The sequence below is a fragment of the Egretta garzetta genome, unplaced genomic scaffold (assembly GCF_000687185.1).
Source record: "Egretta garzetta isolate BGI_Z169 unplaced genomic scaffold, ASM68718v1 scaffold164, whole genome shotgun sequence".
NCBI lineage: Eukaryota > Metazoa > Chordata > Aves > Pelecaniformes > Ardeidae > Egretta > Egretta garzetta.
The window spans coordinates 755,528-777,185 of record NW_009259492.1 but is presented as its reverse complement, the minus strand read 5'-3'; the positions used below and the strand labels follow the sequence as shown (position 1 = coordinate 777,185).

Genomic DNA, 21,658 nt, shown 5'->3' with positions numbered 1-21,658 from the left:
TCCAGTCTCCTTTTGCCTCCACTGGCTGCTCCTGCCGATGGGTTTCTCTACAATTTGGCCCCCAGAGCCCCCCGCTCCGCCGGGCCCCGCTTGCTGCCCCTCCGCCCGGTAGGGCTGTCTGCGGGTGAGCAAGTCCAGCCCAACAGGAGCGCTTAATCTGGCAGTGAAATTTAAATTTGGTGCATAATTAATGCATACATTTGGTGCGTAAATAATACTTTTATAAAATACTTGAAACTGCAACTGCCTCTGTGCCTGCACATATGTATGTTTATCCAAACACGCATATTTATATCAAAATGCTATTAGAAGTATGCCGAGAAGTTACGCCGTTATGAACCAAGAAAAGCCAGAAAAAAGGCACTCGTCGTACCTCGTGCCGGTGCCGCCTCCGACGCCACGCTCCTATCTTGCCCCAGCACCCTCTGTCGCTCGCAGCCTGTGATCCCTATTCAGTACTTCGCCCTTCCTCTCCCATTTCCCCGGAGCGTGTTCCAGCACGTCCCCAGTTGCACCAAGCACCCTGCTGGGAAAGGCTGGGGCGCAGCCCCCGCAGCCTCCTCCTCCTCCTCCTCCTCCCATTGCCGGGAGATCGTGCCGCGGTGCGATTCCCGCTGCGCAGCAGCACTGCTGAAACACGGACAGGTAGGTGTGCTCAGGGTATAATAACGGGTTTATCCTGCAAGCCTCTAACGATAAGTGCACATTAAGATATGTCAACTCAGAGTCCATAGGTTTGCCAACCCCATGTGTGAGCACTTGATTTTTGCTTTAGCAAGAGCTGAAATGCCTCCACGTAGCAAGGTGGAGCGGTCTGAGACCTGGAGGCTAGCCACCCTCCTGCCCACGCTCCCGGGAAGGCCCACGCCACGTCTCATGGGAAGGACAGCCTCGGGTACATCTTTCTTCTTCATTTCAGTTTGCCATCTTTGTAAATCTGTTTCTAAAAAGCCCTCCCATTGTCATACGCTTATCTCAACCATTTCCTGAGTTAAATTATTTCCCTCCCTTGACTGCATGAAGGCTCTTTTTTGGGTTACTAAACACGTAGGTCCCATTGATCTTGCTGCTCAGGAAGCACTAGCCCCTCGGCGACTGGCGTGACACAGACAGACACAAAGGATTTGGACCCCTCTCTAAAAAATAGTGGGGCTGAGATGTACAGCTGCAAGGTTTGAAGAAAAGCGGGCGTCATCGAATCTAACCCTGAGCACAGATTGCCTCAGCGAGCACCACGGGAGGCGAATCATTCCTAAGAGTCCCCGTATGCGTGCCTCTGTATGTAGGCATCCTCTGGCTGATGGGTTTTAAAAGCAGTGATCCTCTCTACAGCAGCAAATCGAGAACCTGCAGTCAAACACCCTAAGACCCGAGAGGTGCTCAAACTCAGATTTGAGAGGCATCCTGCTTAGAAAACTTTTTTGGGGGGAAAAAAAAAAAAGAAGGAACCGGATGGGATGATGCAGAGAGAGACAATTCCTCCTTTAAAGCAGAAGCAAGTGTGAAGCATGAGGTGTAAGAAGCGTAACGTTAACAGGCTTGGGGACAGCCCCAACAAAACCAAAAAAAGAAAGGGCCTCCAAGCACCGCCGTGAGAGCTCCCCTCTGCCTGTTGGCGTGCCTGTTGGCTGAGCTGTCCTGAGCATTGGATTTGAGTATTTTCCCTCACCTGGGGAGAGAGGTAACGGAGTCCAGCAAGCACCCGTCTTCCCGGGCATGACAAACTCCCCCAGGCTGTGGTGGCAGTGATCTCTCACCACCCGCCTAGCAGGGTTCCGGTCCCCTGCCCAACGTCCCTGGATTCTTAAATATTCTTGAAAAAAGAGCAGTGCTAGGGCGACGGCTGCTACCGTCCCCGTCACGTTTGCCAGCCAAGTGAGTCATTACCAGCATAAATTAGAAAAAAAAGGAAGCGAAATTGTGAATTAAAAATACTTTTCTGAATACTATTTGTCTTTTCAATCCAAAATGTAAATTATTGTCATCTATTGTATTTAGTACATCCATTTGAAAGTAGGATGGCTACTTGCTGCTCATACAAATCTGACGATGCTTTTCATTACCTACCGAGCACTTTTTTGTTAAGGGCGACCCCTGATATAAAGAGATAAAGTTAGCATTTGTGATTATATCATACTGAAATTCAATACCTAAATTACTAAAGTAAAAGAGAGACAGATAAACCAATAAAGCTTACGTAAAGTCTTGGGTCATTTCAAAATTTTCTCTGCATTACTATCGGAAACATTTTAACTTGAGCAAGAGGGACTAACAGCCATGGAAAGGAAGTTACAGACTATATATAGTGAGATATATATTGATATAATAAATATGATATACATAAATATGATATAAATAAATATAATATTAATATGAACTGATAAATCTTACATAAACTGGTTTCCAGTTAATCATCTTACCTGTCAGGAGCTCTGGTTTTGCTTCCCACCTCGTGCTTCCAAGGGACAGGCAGTTCCCACCCGCATCCTGCGCCTCGGGGACCTTCGTGACACTGCAGCTGTGGAAAGTTGCGGACAGGAGCTTGTTCTGGCCCGTCCTGCGCTCGGCGGCAGTCCCCATTCAGTGACTCACACTGGTGGGATTTCTTCTGGATTTTCCCTCCTTCTCCTGTTTTTCTAGAGGATCCACTTTTCCTGCCCAGCTCCTGTGCCAGCCGCCTGGGCTCGGGCTCCATGGTACTTGTGCTCCCTTGCCTCCAGGCGACAAAATCTTCTGTTCCCTTTTGCCACCTCTCCCAGCCCAGAGCGTGCGGATCAGGGATAAGGTGGTTTCCGTTCGCTCTTTTCCAGGTTGAACTTTTTGTTGGGACAACGTTAATTCTTTTGTCATCATTTGGGGACAGCAAATTACAAATTATTGTGCCATTTTTCTCATCATGCTGCGGGCCATGGTCTACTGAAAACTCCCCCCAAAATTACAACTTGATTTCTTGAGGGGTTCAAACATAGCTTCGTGTTTTTCCCTAAAGCTGGGCTTGCAGGATATTCAGCCAACCATCAGACGTACCCTGTGTTATGAAGAAATACCTTGGAACAAACCCACTTCATTTTCATTCACATTTATCCTTTCGTGAGTTACTCCTCCGGAACTCTTCCTCAAATCTCCTTTCAAGACAGATTCTTAAATAACTATGAATAACAAATATAAATGCGTGACATATAAAACAGGACATGGTCACTTCTACAGAGAAGCAATTTGCTACCTGCTTGGCAGGGAACCAAGATATATTCAGTTTATCTGAATTAGTATAGCGCTCCTTACGTAAAGCTGCGAGCTATCTCGAGCAGCAGAGCCAGGACTTCCACTGAAAGTTAGCTCGAGCGGCAGAGCCAGGGCTCCGGCAAGGAGCCTGCCGTTGTAGGAGAGGGAGGGGGTTTTTGGCTTTGTTTTTTCGTCGGCTTAGTTCTAGCTTTTCAAAACGCTCGGTCAGAGGTTTCGGTGGTGCAGACGCCGCCCGTGCAGAGATTTCCATGTACCCTAGTGCAGCTTCAGTCTGAAGGGGTCAGAAAGATTGCATCTTCCACCACCAGTAGCAAAGTATGAGAGATATTTGGGGGGGTTGAAACGGCAATGTCTCTTTTTCTGTCTTGGTCATCAGTGCTGTCGTCCTGTTGATAACAGCAGAAGCGATTCTAGCTTCCTCAGTGGGCTGAAACGAGAAAAAGATGTAAAAACATGGATCAAACAAAAGTATATCTGGGGAAAAACAACATGCATGAAATTTCCATAAGGTTTGTACTTATAACTATCTGCTCGACTTGTGCGACAGATGAAAAAGGGTTTGTGCTGTATTCTGTTGACTTTGATGACGAATAGGGCAAGTTCCCCTCAACGCCACCCGTGACATGGTAATTTCCACCACCTCTGGAGGCGCAGACAGGTTGGGATTTTATCTCCTGGTTACATGGGAAGAAGGGTGGGGTTGGGCAGGATCTAGGGCCCTAAGGTGGGATGCTGGGAGAAACATACATTTATAGCGCACGTGCTCCCCCCACAAACCATTCCGTTTTTTTAGCCTGCAGACAGGACAAGCTAATGCAAGGGGTTTAGTCCAGCTGTGAGCCTGTCAGACAGCTGAGCTGCGCGGGGAGAAGGGCTGTGGCTGTAGAGATTTCCATCTTCAGGTTCTCTGGGGCACCCACGAGTCCCCCCCCAATACTGCTGAAGCCAGAGCAGCAAGGGGAAGGTCTGATGCTTTCGAGAAGAAGAGGGGAGACCAGAGGTGATCCGAGGGCTTACCTTTTGCGTGTGGCCTGAAGGACTATGACCAAAGAATGAAAGCTAAAGAGAAAAATAAAAACAAAAATAAAAACTGAAAAGGGGAGGGAGGAGAGGAAAAAATGGAAGAGAAGAAAGAGAATAAGAGTTTACAGTGTGTTTGGCTGAGAAATAAGCTGTGGTTACAGACAGAGTGCAACAAAACTCCCAGTTGAAAAGAAATACAAAGCGTGAAGTAAGCTCCGAGGGCTCAAGGCTCAGCTCAGCTCAGCCAGAGCCTAGCAACCCTCGGACTGATGAAAGTTGTCTCCTGCCCCAGCAGAGCCCAGCTCAGTCACAGCCAAGGGCTCAGGAAAAATGGGGAGGAAGAAAATCAGCTGAATTATTCTGATACCTCAGAAAAAAACCCAAACCCCACACTGCTAAGGTTTGGGTTTAGTTTCCTGTGAAAGTCCAGCTCCGTCCCTGTCGTACCTGAACATGTTCTCCCATGGCATTTCAATAGAAATATGTGGTTTCAGATGAGGGTAATTTTAGGGTAAAATTCAACACTTATGGCTTGATCAGAGAAAGCTTGATGACATTAACCATAGTGACAGTGACTGCTGTGATGAGGGAAGGGGGAGAGGGAGGAGGAGGAGGAGAAGGAGGAGAGGGAGGAGAGGGAGGAGAGGGAGGAGGGAGGGACCCTCCTTGTTCCCTCTGGGGAAGGCAGGTCAGTGCAGCCGCATGTGGAAATGCTGGAGATGGGAGGGAGAACAGATCCCTGGCTCCTTCCCTGGAGCGCCTGCAAGAGCTCATCCCTCTGCCGCCAAGCAGCTCTCCCTCACTCCCTTCCCGGGGCAGATGGACCCCTCCGTCCTTGCCAAGCCCCGCGTTTCAGGCTCTACTGAAGGGTAACAGAAGGAAAGACTCGATTTAAGCTGGTAACCTTTCCTTCCCAGAGGGACTAACGTGGATGCAAAATGGCTCCCTGGAGCGCTCTCCCGTTAGCTCACTGCACTAATGCAAACTTTTTATAAGACTCTTTTCTTAGCCAAGGTGAAATGAATATATGTTCATGTGCACAGACAGTAACTGTTTCATCTGCATTACCTTACCTTTTCCTCTAACTCTTTTATTTGTCTTTTTTGGCCTTCAATTCTTTCTTCTAGCTCTTTAATTCTCTGTCAGATTTCAAATAAGAAAATATTTATTAACCAACCAAATACAGATGTACCCAGAAGATGCATTATTTTTGGAGATATAAATTGTATGCGCTGTGCTTCTAAAAAAAAATAAATTGGGTTTTAAGTTGCGGATGAGTCCTCCATGAATGTCACTGTGTGTGACAAGTTCATGAAAATCAGAATGCCCCATTTGCAGGGACTGTCCAAGGCAAACCAAAACCTGGCCCCGGGACCAGCCACTTCTGGTACAGCTCTATGAGGAGAGGCTGGTGCTCGCAAGCTCGTTACGTTTCCATCTGAGGGACCGTCCCACCCCAAATCTCGCCATGTCTGTGCTCCAGCACCTACCTGCTGTGCGTGCTGAATGAGCTCCATCCTTTCTCGCAGGATTTGGGCATCCCTCTCCCGGAGCTCGCTCATCACCTGCCGCTTCCATTGCTCTACAGCGCTCTTCAGTTTCTCTTTCTCCTCTTCTGAAAGAAGTTCGGAAATTTTGGCTCCAGCTTCTTGCTGCAGGGCATCATAGAGCATGGCTTCTAATTCCAGAATTTGCTAATCAAAAACAATATAAGGCTGTCAGCTTGACCTTGTCTCTGGCTGGATGAGGATTTTGCGAGGAGCTGAAAATCCTACCCCGGTAAGGCGGTGGGAGCAGTAGGGGGGTTGTGCGCTGAGCCTCCCGCACAGGACAGTGCGGAAAACTCAATTCAGGGGGGGAATACTTCAGGCTGCTTTTATCCTGTGGGGCTCTGAGCAGCACTGGAACAACTGGAGCAACTTCTCCCTTCTGGAGGTGGGGAGATGGCCATGGGGAGAAAAGGCAAAAAGAAAAAAAATGAAAAGGAAAGGGAAAAGGGAAAAAAGGGGGGAAAGGGGAAAAAGGGGGAAAAGGGGAAAAAGGGAAAAGGGGAAAAAGGGAAAAGGGGAAAGGGGAAAGGGGAAAAAGGCAAAAGGGAAAAAGGGGAAAAGGGAGAAAAGGGAAAAAGGGAAAAGGGGAAAAGGAAAAAAGGGAAAAGGGAAAAAGGGAAAAAGGAAAAAAAGGGAAAAGGGGAAAAAGGGAAAAGAGGGAAAAGAAGGAAAAGAGGGGGAAAGGGGGAAAAAGGAGCTCATAAAAGACTCATTTTGTGAGTTACAGATATTTTTAAATGCAGTGTTCAGTCTCTCGGTTCACCTTTCCCAGCCATTCTGTTTGCAGCAGCAGAGGATATGGGAGCACCAGTTTGTGCCAGAAGGGAATGACTCCCTGTTGTGTGCTCGCAGCATTTTGTACCAACGAGCTTAAAATGCCCATGTGAAGGTGTTCCCAGCACTTCCCCTGGCAGAGCTGTCAGCTCCAAGAGGCTTTGTGCTCAAGAAAAATATATCTGGTAGCTGGGCTCTGTTCCTGCTGTCTCAGGCTGCAGAGCCTTTACTTCCCTGCACCAGAAAATGTCTCCTGCACAAAGACGGATGTACCCTCCAGATCTACTGAGATACAGAAGTGGGTAGGAAACGGACTGGCAACGTTTCCCCAGGGTCACCGAGCCCAGTATCCTCCCAGGGCAGGTGACCTTGCCAGGCCATGTCTTCTGCTTCAAAGTCCCAGATGAATGCTATTCTTTCATGCAAGTCAAATCGAAGACAAAAGCTTTTTCAGCAAGTTTGATGTTGAGCAAGAGACAAAGCAGCAAATGACGGCACCTTTGCACACCCTCTCCAAAGCTGGAGGTGTCTTGCAGAGCTCTCCATGACTTCAGGAGAACACGACTGCAACGGGGTGGTTTGAACCTTGCAGAGCTCTCCGTGGCTTCAGGAGAACATGACTGCAACGGGGTGGTTTGAACCTTGCAGAGCTCTCCGTGGCTTCAGGAGAACATGACTGCAACAGGGTGGTTTGAACCTTGTGGAGCTCTCTATGGCTTCAGGAGAATGCGTCTGCTGCAATGGTGCAGCTTGAACCTCGGGACAGGCCGTGTGAAAATGCAGTAAGGTGTCTGTTGTGATAATTCAGTTCCGTTCAAAAGCAACAAGTTTTTCCATCGGAGGCTGCTGTCTTAGCAGAGTCAGGACAGAAGAATACAGGCATTTACAAGAATAACAATGCCATGGCAGGCGTTACAGATACTGATGACAACTGAAAGACAGCAACCATGGTATCTCTGCTGGGAAGATCAGATCAGATCAGATCTCAGAAGAAGATTCTGCTTTCACCTTTAAAAATAATGCCAACACCGCTGCTACCCATAACTGTCTCAGCAAAATGCTGTTACCAGAAGCAGATTTCTGCTGAGCCCCAACCCTTGATTATAGAGCCGTTATCTGTCTCTGATTACACTGACGTGTGAAGAGGGAGGAGTGTGGGGGAATTCCTGGTCTCCAGACCAGCAGCAGTGTCAGGAGTCCCTGTGTGAGCCAAGTGCTTCTTGGAGCAAACTTCCCCGCCAGCAACCAAAGGGAGTGAAAACCGTGCAAAAAGCTTAGCGGTTACGGTTGGTAATCTTGTTGGCTGCAGTTAGCGGGGGAAGATTAGTGGCACCTCGTCTCAAGGGGCACAAAGGAAACATGGAAGGGAAACAAATTACAGTAATCAAAAGAGCTTTTGCCACTCAAATTTCGGGGAAGAACAAAGCTTTCTTGCTGCTTTCAGGCTGCATTTATGCCAGGGAGTAAAGCCCATGGCTTTGCCTGGGGACACGCGCGTGACGCTTTCCAAGATGAGAGGAGAATGCACGTAACCCTTGGCGACTCCTGCATGGGCTGCAACACATTCATTACGCTCGTTCCTTCTCCATCTCCATGAGTGGCAGAGCCAAGGAGCAGGTAGTTCTTGTTGGACCCTTTGGTGAATTTGGGATCCTGGAACTGGAGATCCACCTGATGGGTGGAGGGCGAGTGGCTGGCTGTGAGCCACAGGGGTAATGCCCTAATTGACAGCCACGGCTCCGCGTCTGAGCTCTCCTGCAGACTCTGTGACGTTACCAGGAGGTTCAAGCGATGCCATACGATTTTCCCCACTCTACTGCTGCTGCAAGTTTTCACAAACTCCGATTTATGGATCTGTTTCAGAACTCGCCCAAGACCCAGAGGATCACCTCTCCCAGGGCTCATCATTGAAGATGAATCCTACAGGCTCAGCCTTTGGCTGCACCAAGCTGCTTCTCAGAATAGCTCGAGGCTGCAGGAGATAATCTGGAGTTAGGGCTGAGACCACAGGTAAGAGGGGCTCGTGCGCTTCCCAGGGTTTCCACTGCGCATAGACATTGGCTCCAGATATGGCTCAGCATTGGGCAAAATCTGTCTTAAAGCTCATCCTTACAGGAACAGAAAGTGTACTGAGCGAAAGCTCCCCCAAATGGCGTGAGGTGCAAGTGGATAACAGGCATCCCGAAGAAGGGCATAAACACTCATCACTGCTCAGAAAGTGTAACCGTGCTCAGGGTGCAAACGGGGCTGAAGGAATGAGATAAACTGCTATGAAAATCTATGTGCTTATGTCTTTCATGGCTTATATCGAACTCTGACTGAAGGAAACGAGACAGCTGATGACTGAAGAGATGGCTGAAATGGGTTAGGATCAGCGTATGATGAGCCTGACCTAAAAGCAGATTAATTTCCTATTTACAGCATCACGTAATGCCTCCAGCTGTTTCAATTACAGAGGCTGTAATCTAAGATCTAAGGAAATGCCTAGGTCAAAATCTCTATTTTGGAAGGAAAAGACAAATTACTGAAAACATAATTTTCTGATCAGCCCTTCACCAAAACCTCTGCTAAATTACAACTTGTGTTTAATAAATTAGCATTTAGGTCCTAATCCTGCAAGGACCATGCAAAGACAAGGAACTTGGTTCATAAGGGACCCACTGGTAGCTCAGGGTATGGGTGGTTTGTTCAGAATTCAGCCTGTTTAGTCCTCGGGTCGCCCCACGACCCTCTGCAGAGAGCAGACTACGCTCATTACACAGGGTGAGTTAATCACAGTGGCGGAACTCGGTCAAGGCTGGCTTCCTCACCTTGTGAGCCTGGTCCAGGGACTGTTTCCTGAAGTCGAGCTCATCATCCAGGTAGCCCTTCTGCTTGCTGAACAGCTCCTGGGGACACAAGGAAGCGGCAGTCAGCACAACGGCCGGAGCCGTGGCGCGACTGCTCCTCCTGCTGCCGCTCCCGCCGCCTCGCTCCCCTCCTCTCTCCGTACCTTCTCATTCTCAAGGTCCAGCATCTTCTGCTGCAGCGCAGACTCCGTCACTTCTATCTGCTGTAGCCACTGTGCACAAAAAGAGAGATGGGGTGCCTAAGCCTAAAGAGCAGAGGCCGCCCGCCTAGCCGGCGTTCGCTGCGACTGCAGGCTGTGGCAGCGCTCCCCGCAAGGGCGTACTGAGATTCACTCAATAAAAGAGAAAAATTAACTTAATCATTACATCCTTTCTTGTGTATGTATTGGTGATGGAAAAAAGCACTATCTCCAGGCCTAGCCATCTACCTTCTAACATCATTTTGCTAATTAAGTACCGTTTTAAAGTAAGCAATGTCTGTATTGCCTGAATGTTGCTGTTACTTTGACAAAACCGGTGTCAGTGTGATTCCGCATGAAGAGTTGGGGCATTTTGTGATGGAACTCTAATTTCCATCACCAGTGTCTTCAAGTGAGCTATCCTGAGAGGGCCAGACCCTTTCATGACGCGCGTTTACGGATGGGTGATGCGGTCGCTATTACCTTTTCAGCCAACGTGAGGACTGTCCTCGCTTGTATGACCACTACTTGCTCTTCGTTGGTCAGATTCTGCACCAAAAGCAGAATACAATTACAACAAATCCCAGCGTCTTGTTATCAATCTGCTAATTGGGCTACTGCTGTGTTAAATAAATGTGAAATTAAATATGCTTGAGGAACGATAAGCTAAAGCAAGGAAAATTAGTATTGTAATGCAGCACTGATGTAGAAACAATTGTAACTGTTCACGCTGAACTGTTTTCGTACATACAGGTAGTTCTTCTAAAATTCCCATGTTTACCAGAAAAAAAAAAAAAAAAAAAAAAAAAAAAAGGTGTCAGCACTGGGTCTGTTCTTCCCCAACAGGGAATAAGCACACAGTTACACAAGACAAAATCAAGCTCGGCACGATGTGCCTTTAAGAAAAGAGACGCAGTGTTGAGTCCTCCGTGTTCCATCACGCGTGCAGGAGGTTAAGGCACAATCCTTATTCTGCACAGCCAGAAGTCATAGTTTTGGAAAACACTTGTTAAGGCATCAGTTTTCCAATTCATGTTTCGGGGGGTTTTGCTGTTTGCGTTTTTTTTAAAATGAAAATACTGAAACGATGTTTTGCATTTCATCCCAAACCTCGGTCTTACTCTGGCCGCATCTTCAGCAGCAGAAGTGAGTCCTTCCCATTCGGGACCCGTATTGCCTGGATCCAGTCTCCCTGTGCTACCATCCCCACAGGGTAATTAGGTAATTAGGAAGCTGGTACCAAGGGTGGCGATGGCCAACTTTAATTTAATGCACAAGGCTGGGGGCAATGAAAGTGCTATCGGGCAGGGACGGGAGGAGACCTGTCCTGAGGACCCCTGAAAATTGGCTCTTCCATAAAGGCCAGTCATTCTTTTCCAAACAAGTTATGTTACGTTAGACATGAAACCGCCCACACAGAACATTAACGGGGTCCTTCCCTGTTCTGCGAGTTCTCCCCTGACCGGACTGCCCTGCCTGTGGGGAAGAGGAGGGAGCCTGCGCCCCCCAGCCCCCCTTTCCCTGTGCCCGTCCCAGCGACCCCGTAGGCTGCAGGGGGTGGGTGGGACCCCTCTGACCCTTCCTTCTGCTCTGCTCCCAGAGTGCGCTCTCAAGGGTTCGCCTTACTCAGAGTGGTATTTAAGTCACGACGGTTGGGTGGCAAGCAGCTAGAAGCAGCCAGGGTCTTTACAGAAATGCAAGTGAGAAAAGGATGGAAGCACTTGCACACGGGCAGGACACGGGTTCGCTTTCCCAGACCCCCCCAACAGCCAGACATGACAACGTGCACCCACGGGGCAAAGTCTGCCATCGGTGGCTGAGGCTGTGGTGTGAAACATGTGAAAACAAGAAAAAAAATAAGTGGGAACAACAGTCTATCATTGCCTTAAAGCTGTCTGAGGTCAGAACTGCGAACTCCCCCTTGTGTCGCAGCTGGAATTAGCTTCTGGTATGGAAAAAAAGAATCCGGAGGAAATAACACCATAGACTAGAGGTCGTTAATAGGAGTAAAGAAGCCAAGAGGAAAAGAAAGGGAATAGCAAACACGAGAGAAGCCACCTCTTTCTCTGTCCCTGTTTGTCTCTGTGTTGCCTGTTTGGGACGCTGTCCCAAAACGCCCTGCAGGGGACCCCCCTGCCATTAATAACACCCTTGAAGACAGCAACGTGCTTCAGCGCCTCCGCTAACTCCTGGCTTGATGCTGTGGGGCAGAGCCTGTGAATACAGAGACTGGGGAGGATGGAGATATGGCGACCCAACTGGTCTAACCGGAGAGGTGGGAAGAGGTGCTTCCAGGCTGCCCCCGTGGCCCTGGGGACGGTGTTTTTGCTGGTATCCAAAATGTGCAGAGGCACAGGGGAGAGCTGGGGCAGCTCAGGGGGGAGCTGCAAGGATGCTGGGGACCTTTCTGCAGACCCCGTGCTCTCCTCTGCCCCTCACAGCCATGGGGGCTCTGTGGCTCTGCTGACAGACGAGAGTACAGAAAAAAAGTACACAAGGGCATATATATCTTCTCCATACATAACTATCGGTATAATTAATCGCTTCCATTTGCTAAAGGAGAAATGCTTTCTAATTTCTTATTATTTGTTTCTTCTCTTCATGCTGCTATTGTAACTTTTTGTTCAATATCCTGGATGCTATCAAAGGTTTATGGGTTATTAGACAAATATAAAACACACAGCTGTGAAAATGCAAAAGCAAAGCAAATGCAAAGCAAGCAAATAAACAAACCATGTGTGAACAGCAACCAGAAAAAAAACCCACTGGAGTTTCAAAATATTTTCCAAATCATTGAAAATTTAAAAGCGATACCGTGATGCCGAGATCCTGCATGGCTCTGGTCAGGCGGCGGTCAACAAAATCTTAAAAAGCCAGAAAATGCTCAGCACGTAGCCCAGTGCTTTGATCACAGGGAGGACAGGCTGTGCAGTAGCAAACCAAGAAGGCTTTGCTAACTGAACATGACGACAAATATTTCCCAAAGCATGCACAATTTATTAAAGGAACATACACTTACGGCGTTATCCCCTAAAATGTCCAACTTTTTCATCAGCTCTGCTACTACTATGTCCTAACAAGAGAGAAATGGAAAACGAGGCGTCAGAACAGGGCGTCTGATTTTATTTGGGGCAAGGAAAGTACGGAACGAGAATCCCTTACTGTTACACCTTCTGCCTCGCAGTAGACTTGGAGAGGGCTTTTCCCCTCTGTGAAAGGGCCGTGATGGAAGTTGATGGCAGGCGATCGTCTTTCTCTCTCCTGAAATGACAATAATTGCCTGGTTAACAGTCACAGATGGCAGCTCCACTGGGAACGTGGTAAATAGGGTTTGAAAAAGGCTCACTCTGAACACATGCAAAGCAATGCTATGGCCGAGCTGCTTTATTTTGGGTGCCCAGCGCCCAGAAACCCTTCCTCCTGCACCCTCTGGCTATTGACCCTCGCCGCCAGGAGAGGAGCAGCAGCCATGTCTCTGGCCAGACCATGTACTTTGGGGAGGGTCCTCAGGGCTGGCAGGGAAGACCTCCACCTCGCTGCAAAGCCAGGCAGACGTACGTATTAACAGCGCTCATATTTTCCCACCATGCCACCTCATTGGGCACTGATCCTGACCGCTTACCTAGTGTTTTGTCTACGTAATGTATTTGAACAAAACGATACACTTATGCCTAGTGTAATATAAATAGCATTTAAATTTTTCTTGTATGTGGCTGCTTTGTTATTCTCTCTTTGGAGGCCCAGAGAGGGGGTGGAGGCCCCATCCCTGGGAACATTCCAGGCCAGGTTGGCCGGGGCTGTGAGCAACCTGATGTAGTTCAAGGTGTCCCTGCTCCTGCAGGGGGGTTGGGCTGGGTGACCTCTGGGGGTCCCTTCCCACCCAAAACATTCTATGATTCTATGATTCTATTCTATGGAGAATTTGGAAAACAGTTTCCAAGAGCTTATGGAGTCTGTTTATGCCAGGAATGATATCGAAAACAGAAGACTCAGGGGAGTAAACAGGACAGTCCAGGCCACGTGATTCCTTCTCTGCAGGTGTAGGAAGAGGTGAAACACAGCAATGATTTTTGGCAATGACGAAAAAGTTCCTTTTTCTTTTCCTTTCCCGTATACGATCTGTTCTGGTTTTATTTCTTTGCTTTTTCAGAACAGATGGAGTACAGTAAAATGTGCATCTACATCATGAGCCAATCTTCCGGACCTTAAAATTGCTTAAGTAGTCAGACTGCCAGAACAACCTCTCAAGAACACCACTATGGATCCCTGGGTGTTTGTCTGGGCTTTTTTTTCTCTTTTGTTAGCACTTTGTACCAAACCCTTCGGTCTCGTTCAGTGCAATGCAGCTCTTCAGAGTAAACACGGGCAAGCTCCCAAAACCGCGTAGCCCCCAGGCACAGCTCGCCGCAGCCCAGGGCAGGCAGGCAGGACCGTGGCTGCAACACGTGCTCACTTCAAGCTCCAAGATCCTGAACTCCAGGAGCTCGTTTTGATCCTTAACGTCCTGGACATCGTGTTTTAAGCGAGCTTCCTCGGCTTCCATTTGTTTTATCTGCAAAATAAAGCAACGCGTGTTAGCACCAGTTGCAGGGTGTCACTCGAGACCCGCCGCGCTTTGGCTGTGCCGGGAAATGCCGGGGTCAGCGCGAGCACCGAGGGTCTGAGCCCATGCCCCGGGGTCAGCACGAGCGGGGACCGCGGCACCGGGCAAACGCGGGGCTTTTCCCTGCAACCACGTTCTCACACAAGCTCAGACCGGGACATTCAACAGGGAATGCCAGAAAACCACTTTTTCTGGCAGATTGATGAGGATCTTGTTATTATACATGAATTATTTCCAGTAGAGCTGTGTGATACAGATTAAAATATTGTACCTTCTGCATTCCTTAAGCTACAAATACTATTTGAATAATAGATATAGAAACATTGAACACCTTTTCTACCAGTTCTTGATTTCTTCTGTACAATGCTTGCTTCTCCTCAATCCACTTCATGTCCTTCGAAAAGAAATGACCAATGTTGTAGGTGAAGCTGGCAATGTTTAGCACAAACACAGCAGCATGTATTTCATTAAAACACACATCCAGAGAAGAGGGACAGGTAATATTACACATGAGACTGGAATTCCAGTATTATCGACAACACGAAAGATCACCCCTTCTGTCTTATTTAACAGCCTGTGGTATACAAGCAGAATGGAAACACTCCAATGATTTAAAACCCGCTTTTGGATAAAAGATTGGTTTGCATTAAGAGGGATATTTCTAGCTACACGTTTACAATCAAATTTCAATTACACTGAATATAAATTACATATTTCTGGAAAAAGGAACCTTATTTTGAATCCAATTTCTTAATTTGATGGATATATAAAAGCCACAAACCCCAGGATATCAGTAATCAGTCAGGTTACCAATACTGAGAGGTTAAGCTGGAAAGGTAATGATCAAATGACTTCGTATATTTAAAGTTCTCGAGAAACATTTTATGGTTTTGGGTTTGTCTGAGGATTTTTTTGTGCTGGAAAAATACGACACGAGCTAGAAACAGCCTGGGAAGGGAACAATTCTTGCCTTTCCCGCTGGGGGCTGGATATTTGCAGTCTGCAATGTTTCATTCTCAAGGCTACCCCCAGGCTAGAGGTGTGCCTGCCCTGTATCGCCTTTGGCTGCCAGCGTGCGGGGTGGTTTTAAATTCTCTACTCTTCCAATTTGAGGCGCATTTTCCTTTTAACATTTTCCTGTGTTATGCTACTTCATGCACACCTCCAGACCGTGCACCTCGGTGCCAGCATTGACGAGTTCACCCGAGCCACGAGGAGGAGGAGGGCGTTGCGTGGTGGAGCTTTGGCGCTTGGCTCGAGTTGCCACCCCGCTGCCAGGGTGCTCCCCGATTTCGGTGGTGTGGGCGCAGGATCCTCCTGCATCTGAGGGACCGCACGGCTGCACTGAGAGCGCTCAGAGCCGCTCGGCTCTGCGGGCAGGGAAGCACAAACTCCCACCACCATCATGGCTCTTCTGTTCGGGGAACACGACGAGGGAGAAGTTTCTAACCTTCGCTAGGCAAGGATGCGTGCGACCGGCAGATAGGTCGACCTCAGCACTGCAGTCCAAAGGGATCTGGATGGCATGCAACAGCCAGGAGCATAAACAGCATGGAAAAGCTGTGGAGTCTCCTTCTCTGGAGATATTCAAAGCCCACCCGGATGCTGTCCTGTGCCCCCTGCTCTGGGTGAGCCTGCTTCAGCAGGGGGGTGGCACTGGGTGAGCTCCTGAGGGCCCTTCCAACCCTTGACATTCTGTGATTCTGTGAAATGCGGTCTGTGCCAGGGGCTGAACGTCCCCCACTGAACACTGCAGTGGCACCCAAACCTGCCAAGACCTTGAGTGGGGCTGGCTTTGCAGAGTGAAGTCTCAAGGTCAGACCAGCGTGACAGACTACCGAGCCAGCCTTGAATGAGCTAGCCACCTTGCAGTGAATTCAGAAATTAAAACTACCAAATGTAAGCCTTAACAAATCAAAGCAAAAATAAGACATCTTAATAATGCCTGACAGGGTGAAAAAGGCAGAGCCCAGTAGATGTTTGGTCGAGTGTGAAGTACTTCATGTTAATCGTTTAGACTCAATTTCCTAGAGCGAGGTTTCATTGTATCTCAAATTAATCCTTTTTGAAAGAACTACAGAGGTGATTTGCCAAGCTATTGCATGAACAGGCTGCGCAGCGACCTACACAAACAGCTGAAGCGGGCGATTCAAATAGCCCTAATCCACAAATTTACCCCCCATTTAAAGGCAGCATTCACAGCAGTTTTCCTCATGATGAGAACCACTTTGGGTTTGCTGAAAATGCACAGCCTGTGCTGGGCGCCTCCTCCTTCCCTTTCTGTTCAACGCCTGCTTTTCTCCTTTCAGGGAAGTAAAACCTTGTGGCACTACAAGGAAAGCTGCTGGTAAGGAAAGCTGACTTTTCCATTCACCAAATGAACATTTCATTAGAAACTAAGTATTATTCCTTTATTTTACCTTCCCAACTTTCTCCCAGGTATCAAAAATACCGGTAGTCTATGAGATTTTAAAGCAGACCAACTTCTTGCCAGACACAACAGTCCCCTCTCTTTACCATAATACTTTCTCAGTATTTATATACATTTTAAAACTGATAAGGGAACTGACCTGCTATTCACTGATTTAACCTGCAGGAGATGCATAATAAAACAACCAAGAGCAATTTTAGGCTCGGGAGGGTAAAGGGACAAAGGGGGACTAATGGCAGGGCTGTCAGCTGGATGCCACAGAGCCCCTGTGTTTGGGACTTCGAGCAGTGACGATGAGCGTGGGAATTCCTTACTCTCTGACTGCAGAGAAATTCCCCGCATCCCGTAGATATTATGGCACCCGTTTTGACTTCACAGCTGTACTATTACCGAATTCAGGCACTCCTTTTCCAGCCGACTTTTGCTTTCCCCTGCTGTAACACCTGCGCATCACAGGCCCTTTCACACAGGCACCCTCCGCTGCTCTCTCCACGACGCCGGAGCAACTGAGGCACCGAGATCAGCAAAGATACGTGGGGCTTTCGCGGGTGCTGATTTCAGGAGCTAGCGTGTAAGCACTGATGCAAGCGTGTAAGCACTCAGGGCTCCGGGGGCTGGTGCTTGAGGTACTAACACATGGAGGAGTGGAGAGTGGGGCTTTCAAAAGCCCTTGCACGCCTGACTCTCCTTGAAACCAACTAGAGCGCCTGTATTGAGTGCTTTCTTCTCAATTAATAGACATGGTTATTGAATCAGTCCTCAGCAGGTTACATTAATGTCTCCTAAGCTGGGGGTGCAGAGGTGATGGGGGTGTGCAGGGTAGGTCACTGCGGCGCATGTTGGCAGGGAGGGTAATGGCTTCCCTAGTACGTCTGCTTTGTGTGAAACGAAACAGCTATGGAAAAGTCACATCAGGGTTATTCTACACACACATAAACACTCGCTAGCAGCCGCAGTATTACACCACAACACGAACAGGCACATTTCTAGAGCCCCCTCCTGCTCCCAGCACGAAGGCTGGAGAAGGGGCTGGTGTTTGGCCGCATGCATTACCTGTCCCTGCTCAGCAAGAGCCTTCTCCAGGTCTTCTATCTGAGCCTGAGATCGGTGTATTTCTGCTTGGAGCTGCTCACGTGTCTGTAGGATACGAGGGAAAAAGAAAAAAAAAATAAATCAAACTTTCTCTAAAAGACAAAAGCTAACACAGGTACAGAAAATACTTAAAACATTAAATACTTTTAAGAAATAATTTTTGAAGTTCTTTGGCAGGATAAATTTGCAGCTGAGCACATAACATTAGTCACTAATCATAAAAAGAAGCCTGTGAGATAGTATAATAACTTTGAGACTTAAGACAAGACTAACGTAAACCAGCATCCCATTAGGCAGACAGCAGGACAGCAAAACATAACTGGTTTCTTACAGCTGGTCACGAGAGTGCAGCGAGCAGCCTCCCTGGCCTAAAACAAGGAGTTGAAAAAAGCCAGTGTAATGCAAAGATTCATTTCTCCATCAAGACAAATGAAAATTATTATGCCACACCTGATTCCTTTACATTTCTGAGGAGCTAAAAAGCTCAGAACAGACCTTACATACGTAGCATTACAAGCCGGTGCTCCTCCTTATGCCTTTAGTACTCTGTTTTATGGTCCTACGGTGTAACTTCTTACTATACTTGTACCTTCATGCTTATTTAAATACACACCACCTTCCTACAGGCATTTTCTGGAGAATAAATGTCATTATTATTAGCTGTTGTATTTGATAAATATCAGTTTGTAGAACATTTTCTTTCCTCAAACCATTTATCTGCTGTTTATCTTGTGATTTACAATGAAAATGATCTTATTTGTTTGTGTTACCAGCGCTGTTCTCTCTTTTTGCCTCACTATGGAAAAAGTAAACCCAAGTAACTGTTCGAGTTGGGCATGTCTTGTTTCATTACAGTTTTCTTTACATGTGCAACCCCTAAAACAGCAGAGCAGAGCGCACGCTTCTGAGAACGTCAGCTTTAATGCAGCTTGAGCATTCAGCGAGAGTGAGGTGATCCGTGGCTGCCAAACAGGGAGGGCGCTGGGAGACAAGGGATGCTGCTACACCTGGGTGGCTGAGGGGCGCTCGCCACTGGAGAAATTAGAAGGTAATTCTTTGAAATATTCAGTGGAAGAAAACCAGACTAGTTATACAGCTGGGAAAGCCAAAATATTATTGCAATGCTGGACTTCAGCTAGAGGAATTTGGCCGTTGCTTTGATGTCTAATGGGGGCCAGGGAACTGCCTGCAGCTGGGACGGTCACAGCTAGGTGGTACGTGGTGCTGTGCCGCAGGTGCTGGGGGTGTCCCCACCGGAGGTTGGATGATAGGGGTATCTCCCAGCATTGTCATCCTTACCTTGGACTGCCTGAAGTGGTCCTGGATAACTCATTCATACAATAAATATAGAGCCAGATTAAGACTTTGCAGTTACATTTCTTCTATTAAACTTCAAACTGTTAGCTCAGAACAGAATTTGTCCCTTTATTTACTGTATTCACCCTTGCATTCTGTGCATAGTAAGTCCTGCCAACTTGTTGTAATGTACAACATACTCATAATAAACGTAACATTTTTTGCCAGATGCTTGAAGCCACATGGGCTGTGCGAGGCAGATAGGCAGGCAGGATGGCATAGGACACTTGGCAGTTTAATTAAGAAAAAGAATGTCAGCTACAAGCCTCCTAAACTTTTTATGAGGAATCATGTAATCTCACAGAATCCAGAAGGAATTAAACACCAAGCATTACATATTTAAGGCTATCCATCCTGGATTTTTAGAGAAAAATAGCTTTATTTTAAGGATTTCCCATAAAAATTGTCGTTGAATTTCTCTTAAACTGCTCAGAGGTGAAAAAACTAAACCGCAGCAATGGTGGTTCCTCCAGCCAACTCGCAGTTCGCGGGGCCGCCGGACAAGCTGGCCGCAGTTGGAGACCCCGGAGCCCACCTTGGCTGCCAGCCCAGCTGAGTCCCCTGCGTGCACTCCTGGCTGGCAGCATGCTGGAGGGGCTGGCTGACCCCAGTTTAGCTTGAAAAGAGCCTGAGCAAGTACAGTTGGAAGCCCCCGCACAATTACAATCCTTTATTTTCATGTAATATAAGCCATTTAGACCTTAACTTCTCGTTCTGCATCCAATGTTCCTCCGACCTGTTCTTGCAATAGGGCGTATGCTCGTTGCAGAGCCTGGTACTCCATCGTCAGCTGCCGAAAACGCAGTTCTGTCTCTTCCTTGGCCATGCCCTGGAATCAAAAACGAATTAGCATTGCACCAGTTGCTTTCTTTCTGCATTGAAAGTAAAAAATATTGTAAGAGTGGATTACATTTCTGTTCTCTAAAAAGTGCCAAAATTATTATTTTCAAAATGCAATTTGGGAAGCGCAGTTCTATGAATCTTGTTCATGTGCCCTCAGGCTATTTCTCTTTTGTCCCTTAAACATCTCTTGCATCCGCTTACTCCAAGAAAATGCAATATAGAAAATAATAAAGATAATTCCTCCCACTCTGGAAAGATAAAAATTCACCAGCTAACATACTAACTCGCCAGCCAACATACTAACTCGCCAGCCAACATACTAACGACTGAATCGCCCTTTATTACTGCAACAGGCAAAGTCACCAGATTGAAAGGTGAAAATACAGCTTTACTGAAACAACAAGAGGTTTCCAATCTGGGGAGTAAGCCCAGCCTGACAGTCTCACTCAATTATTGAAACACTAATCTAGAGTTAACACGTGTAGAAATGGTGACATCTACATGAAAAGAGCCCTTCATCTTCTTCGCTCTCCTTATGGTATCCAGCACTGAATGCTTTCAGGTCAGGTTGACTGGAGTATTTCACTCGACATGAAATGCAATGATACTGCTGGCTGCATGCATATACTTCGTTCTAGCTGAACAGGGGAAAAAAAAAGTCAATACAGGAAGGCAAAATAAATAGGCTCATACATAGAGAATACATTCTGATTCCCTGCCGTGTGGCACATGCCTGGCAACCAGTCGTGTATCTGTGGTGATGGAGATAGGAATTCTTTAGGTTCCCTTTTAACGGATCTAACTACAACCCACGAAGCAGCTGAAACAGCAGATGAGAAGTTGCAGCCAGCACACCGTAAAAAGGCTGCAAAGTCACCATTGGGAACTTTTTGTTTCTTACAAGATTCCTGTTAAACGCAGAAACAGGTAACGGTACAGCGATCCGGCACACACTCGGGAATGCATTTGTAGGGAAGCCCTGCGAAACACCAGGAACACTCCCTTTTCTTTGCATTACCAGTGAACTTGGCGTACTCTGCATTCAGAGCCTCCAGAACAGTCACGGCCCCGATACGCTGGCGAGGAGACAGCCTTTCCTCTGGGGACCGGTGCGTTGTGTGACTGCCTGCTTCTCCTTCCAAAAACACGGAGCTTAGCGCTCAAGGCTGCACTCTGTGCCGAGCTCAGAATGACAAACAGAAGGACCTGAACCAAACCACACTGGCACAAACCTCCGGGAAATCTCCGTGTGAATGGATCTTCCTAGGGCTGTCCAACTCCTCAGTCCTTTTAGACCTCTAGCCTACAAACCCATTACAAATCTAATATTCTTAGGATATAATATTTCCAGCTTGGCTAAAAGTTGTGAAATTACTGGAGACTTGAGATCCAGAGATATTAAGCAACATGCACAGCATTAAATTTAACATAAATCTTTCATTTTCTGGTCAGAGATGACGAATGAATGATATTACAGACCAGGAACTTCATTAAAAACGAGTAGCAAAGTTTCAAAACAAAGTAACATGTATTTTTGATGAATACCTCCTCCAGGTCATCTTCAGGAGTGCAAGGGGTTTGATCTGTCCGGTCAGTTTGATATGAGATAGAGGAACCATCAGACTCCAAAGAAGCTTCTTCATCGTAGCCAAAAAACGTCTCCACAACCGGCTTCTGACAGAGACAAGGTGTCAGCGGGGGCAGACGCGCCCCGC

General features: G+C 47.4%; 1 protein-coding gene across 4 annotated transcripts in view; it reads right to left on the bottom strand.

Annotated features, from left to right (window-relative positions):
• Positions 1–4,282: 4,282 nt before the first annotated feature.
• The window catches only part of JAKMIP3 (Janus kinase and microtubule interacting protein 3), a 41,006-nt gene continuing 23,630 nt past the window's right edge, over positions 4,283–21,658 (bottom strand). For 2 of the 4 annotated variants that reach the window (XM_035892900.1, XM_035892901.1), the window contains exons 9-21: positions 21,489–21,617; positions 19,801–19,929; positions 17,706–17,789; positions 14,553–14,615; positions 14,072–14,170; positions 12,781–12,879; positions 12,632–12,691; positions 10,102–10,167; positions 9,583–9,651; positions 9,401–9,478; positions 5,757–5,960; positions 5,340–5,405; positions 4,283–4,333 (exon numbers count right to left, since the gene is read on the bottom strand). In XM_035892900.1, the coding sequence (XP_035748793.1) occupies positions 4,283–4,333; positions 5,340–5,405; positions 5,757–5,960; positions 9,401–9,478; positions 9,583–9,651; positions 10,102–10,167; positions 12,632–12,691; positions 12,781–12,879; positions 14,072–14,170; positions 14,553–14,615; positions 17,706–17,789; positions 19,801–19,929; positions 21,489–21,617 (1,197 nt within the window). The remainder of the gene's footprint in view (positions 4,334–5,339; positions 5,406–5,756; positions 5,961–9,400; positions 9,479–9,582; positions 9,652–10,101; positions 10,168–12,631; positions 12,692–12,780; positions 12,880–14,071; positions 14,171–14,552; positions 14,616–17,705; positions 17,790–19,800; positions 19,930–21,488; positions 21,618–21,658) is intronic. The other 2 variants (XM_009637355.1, XM_035892902.1) reach the window with 2 other exon arrangements.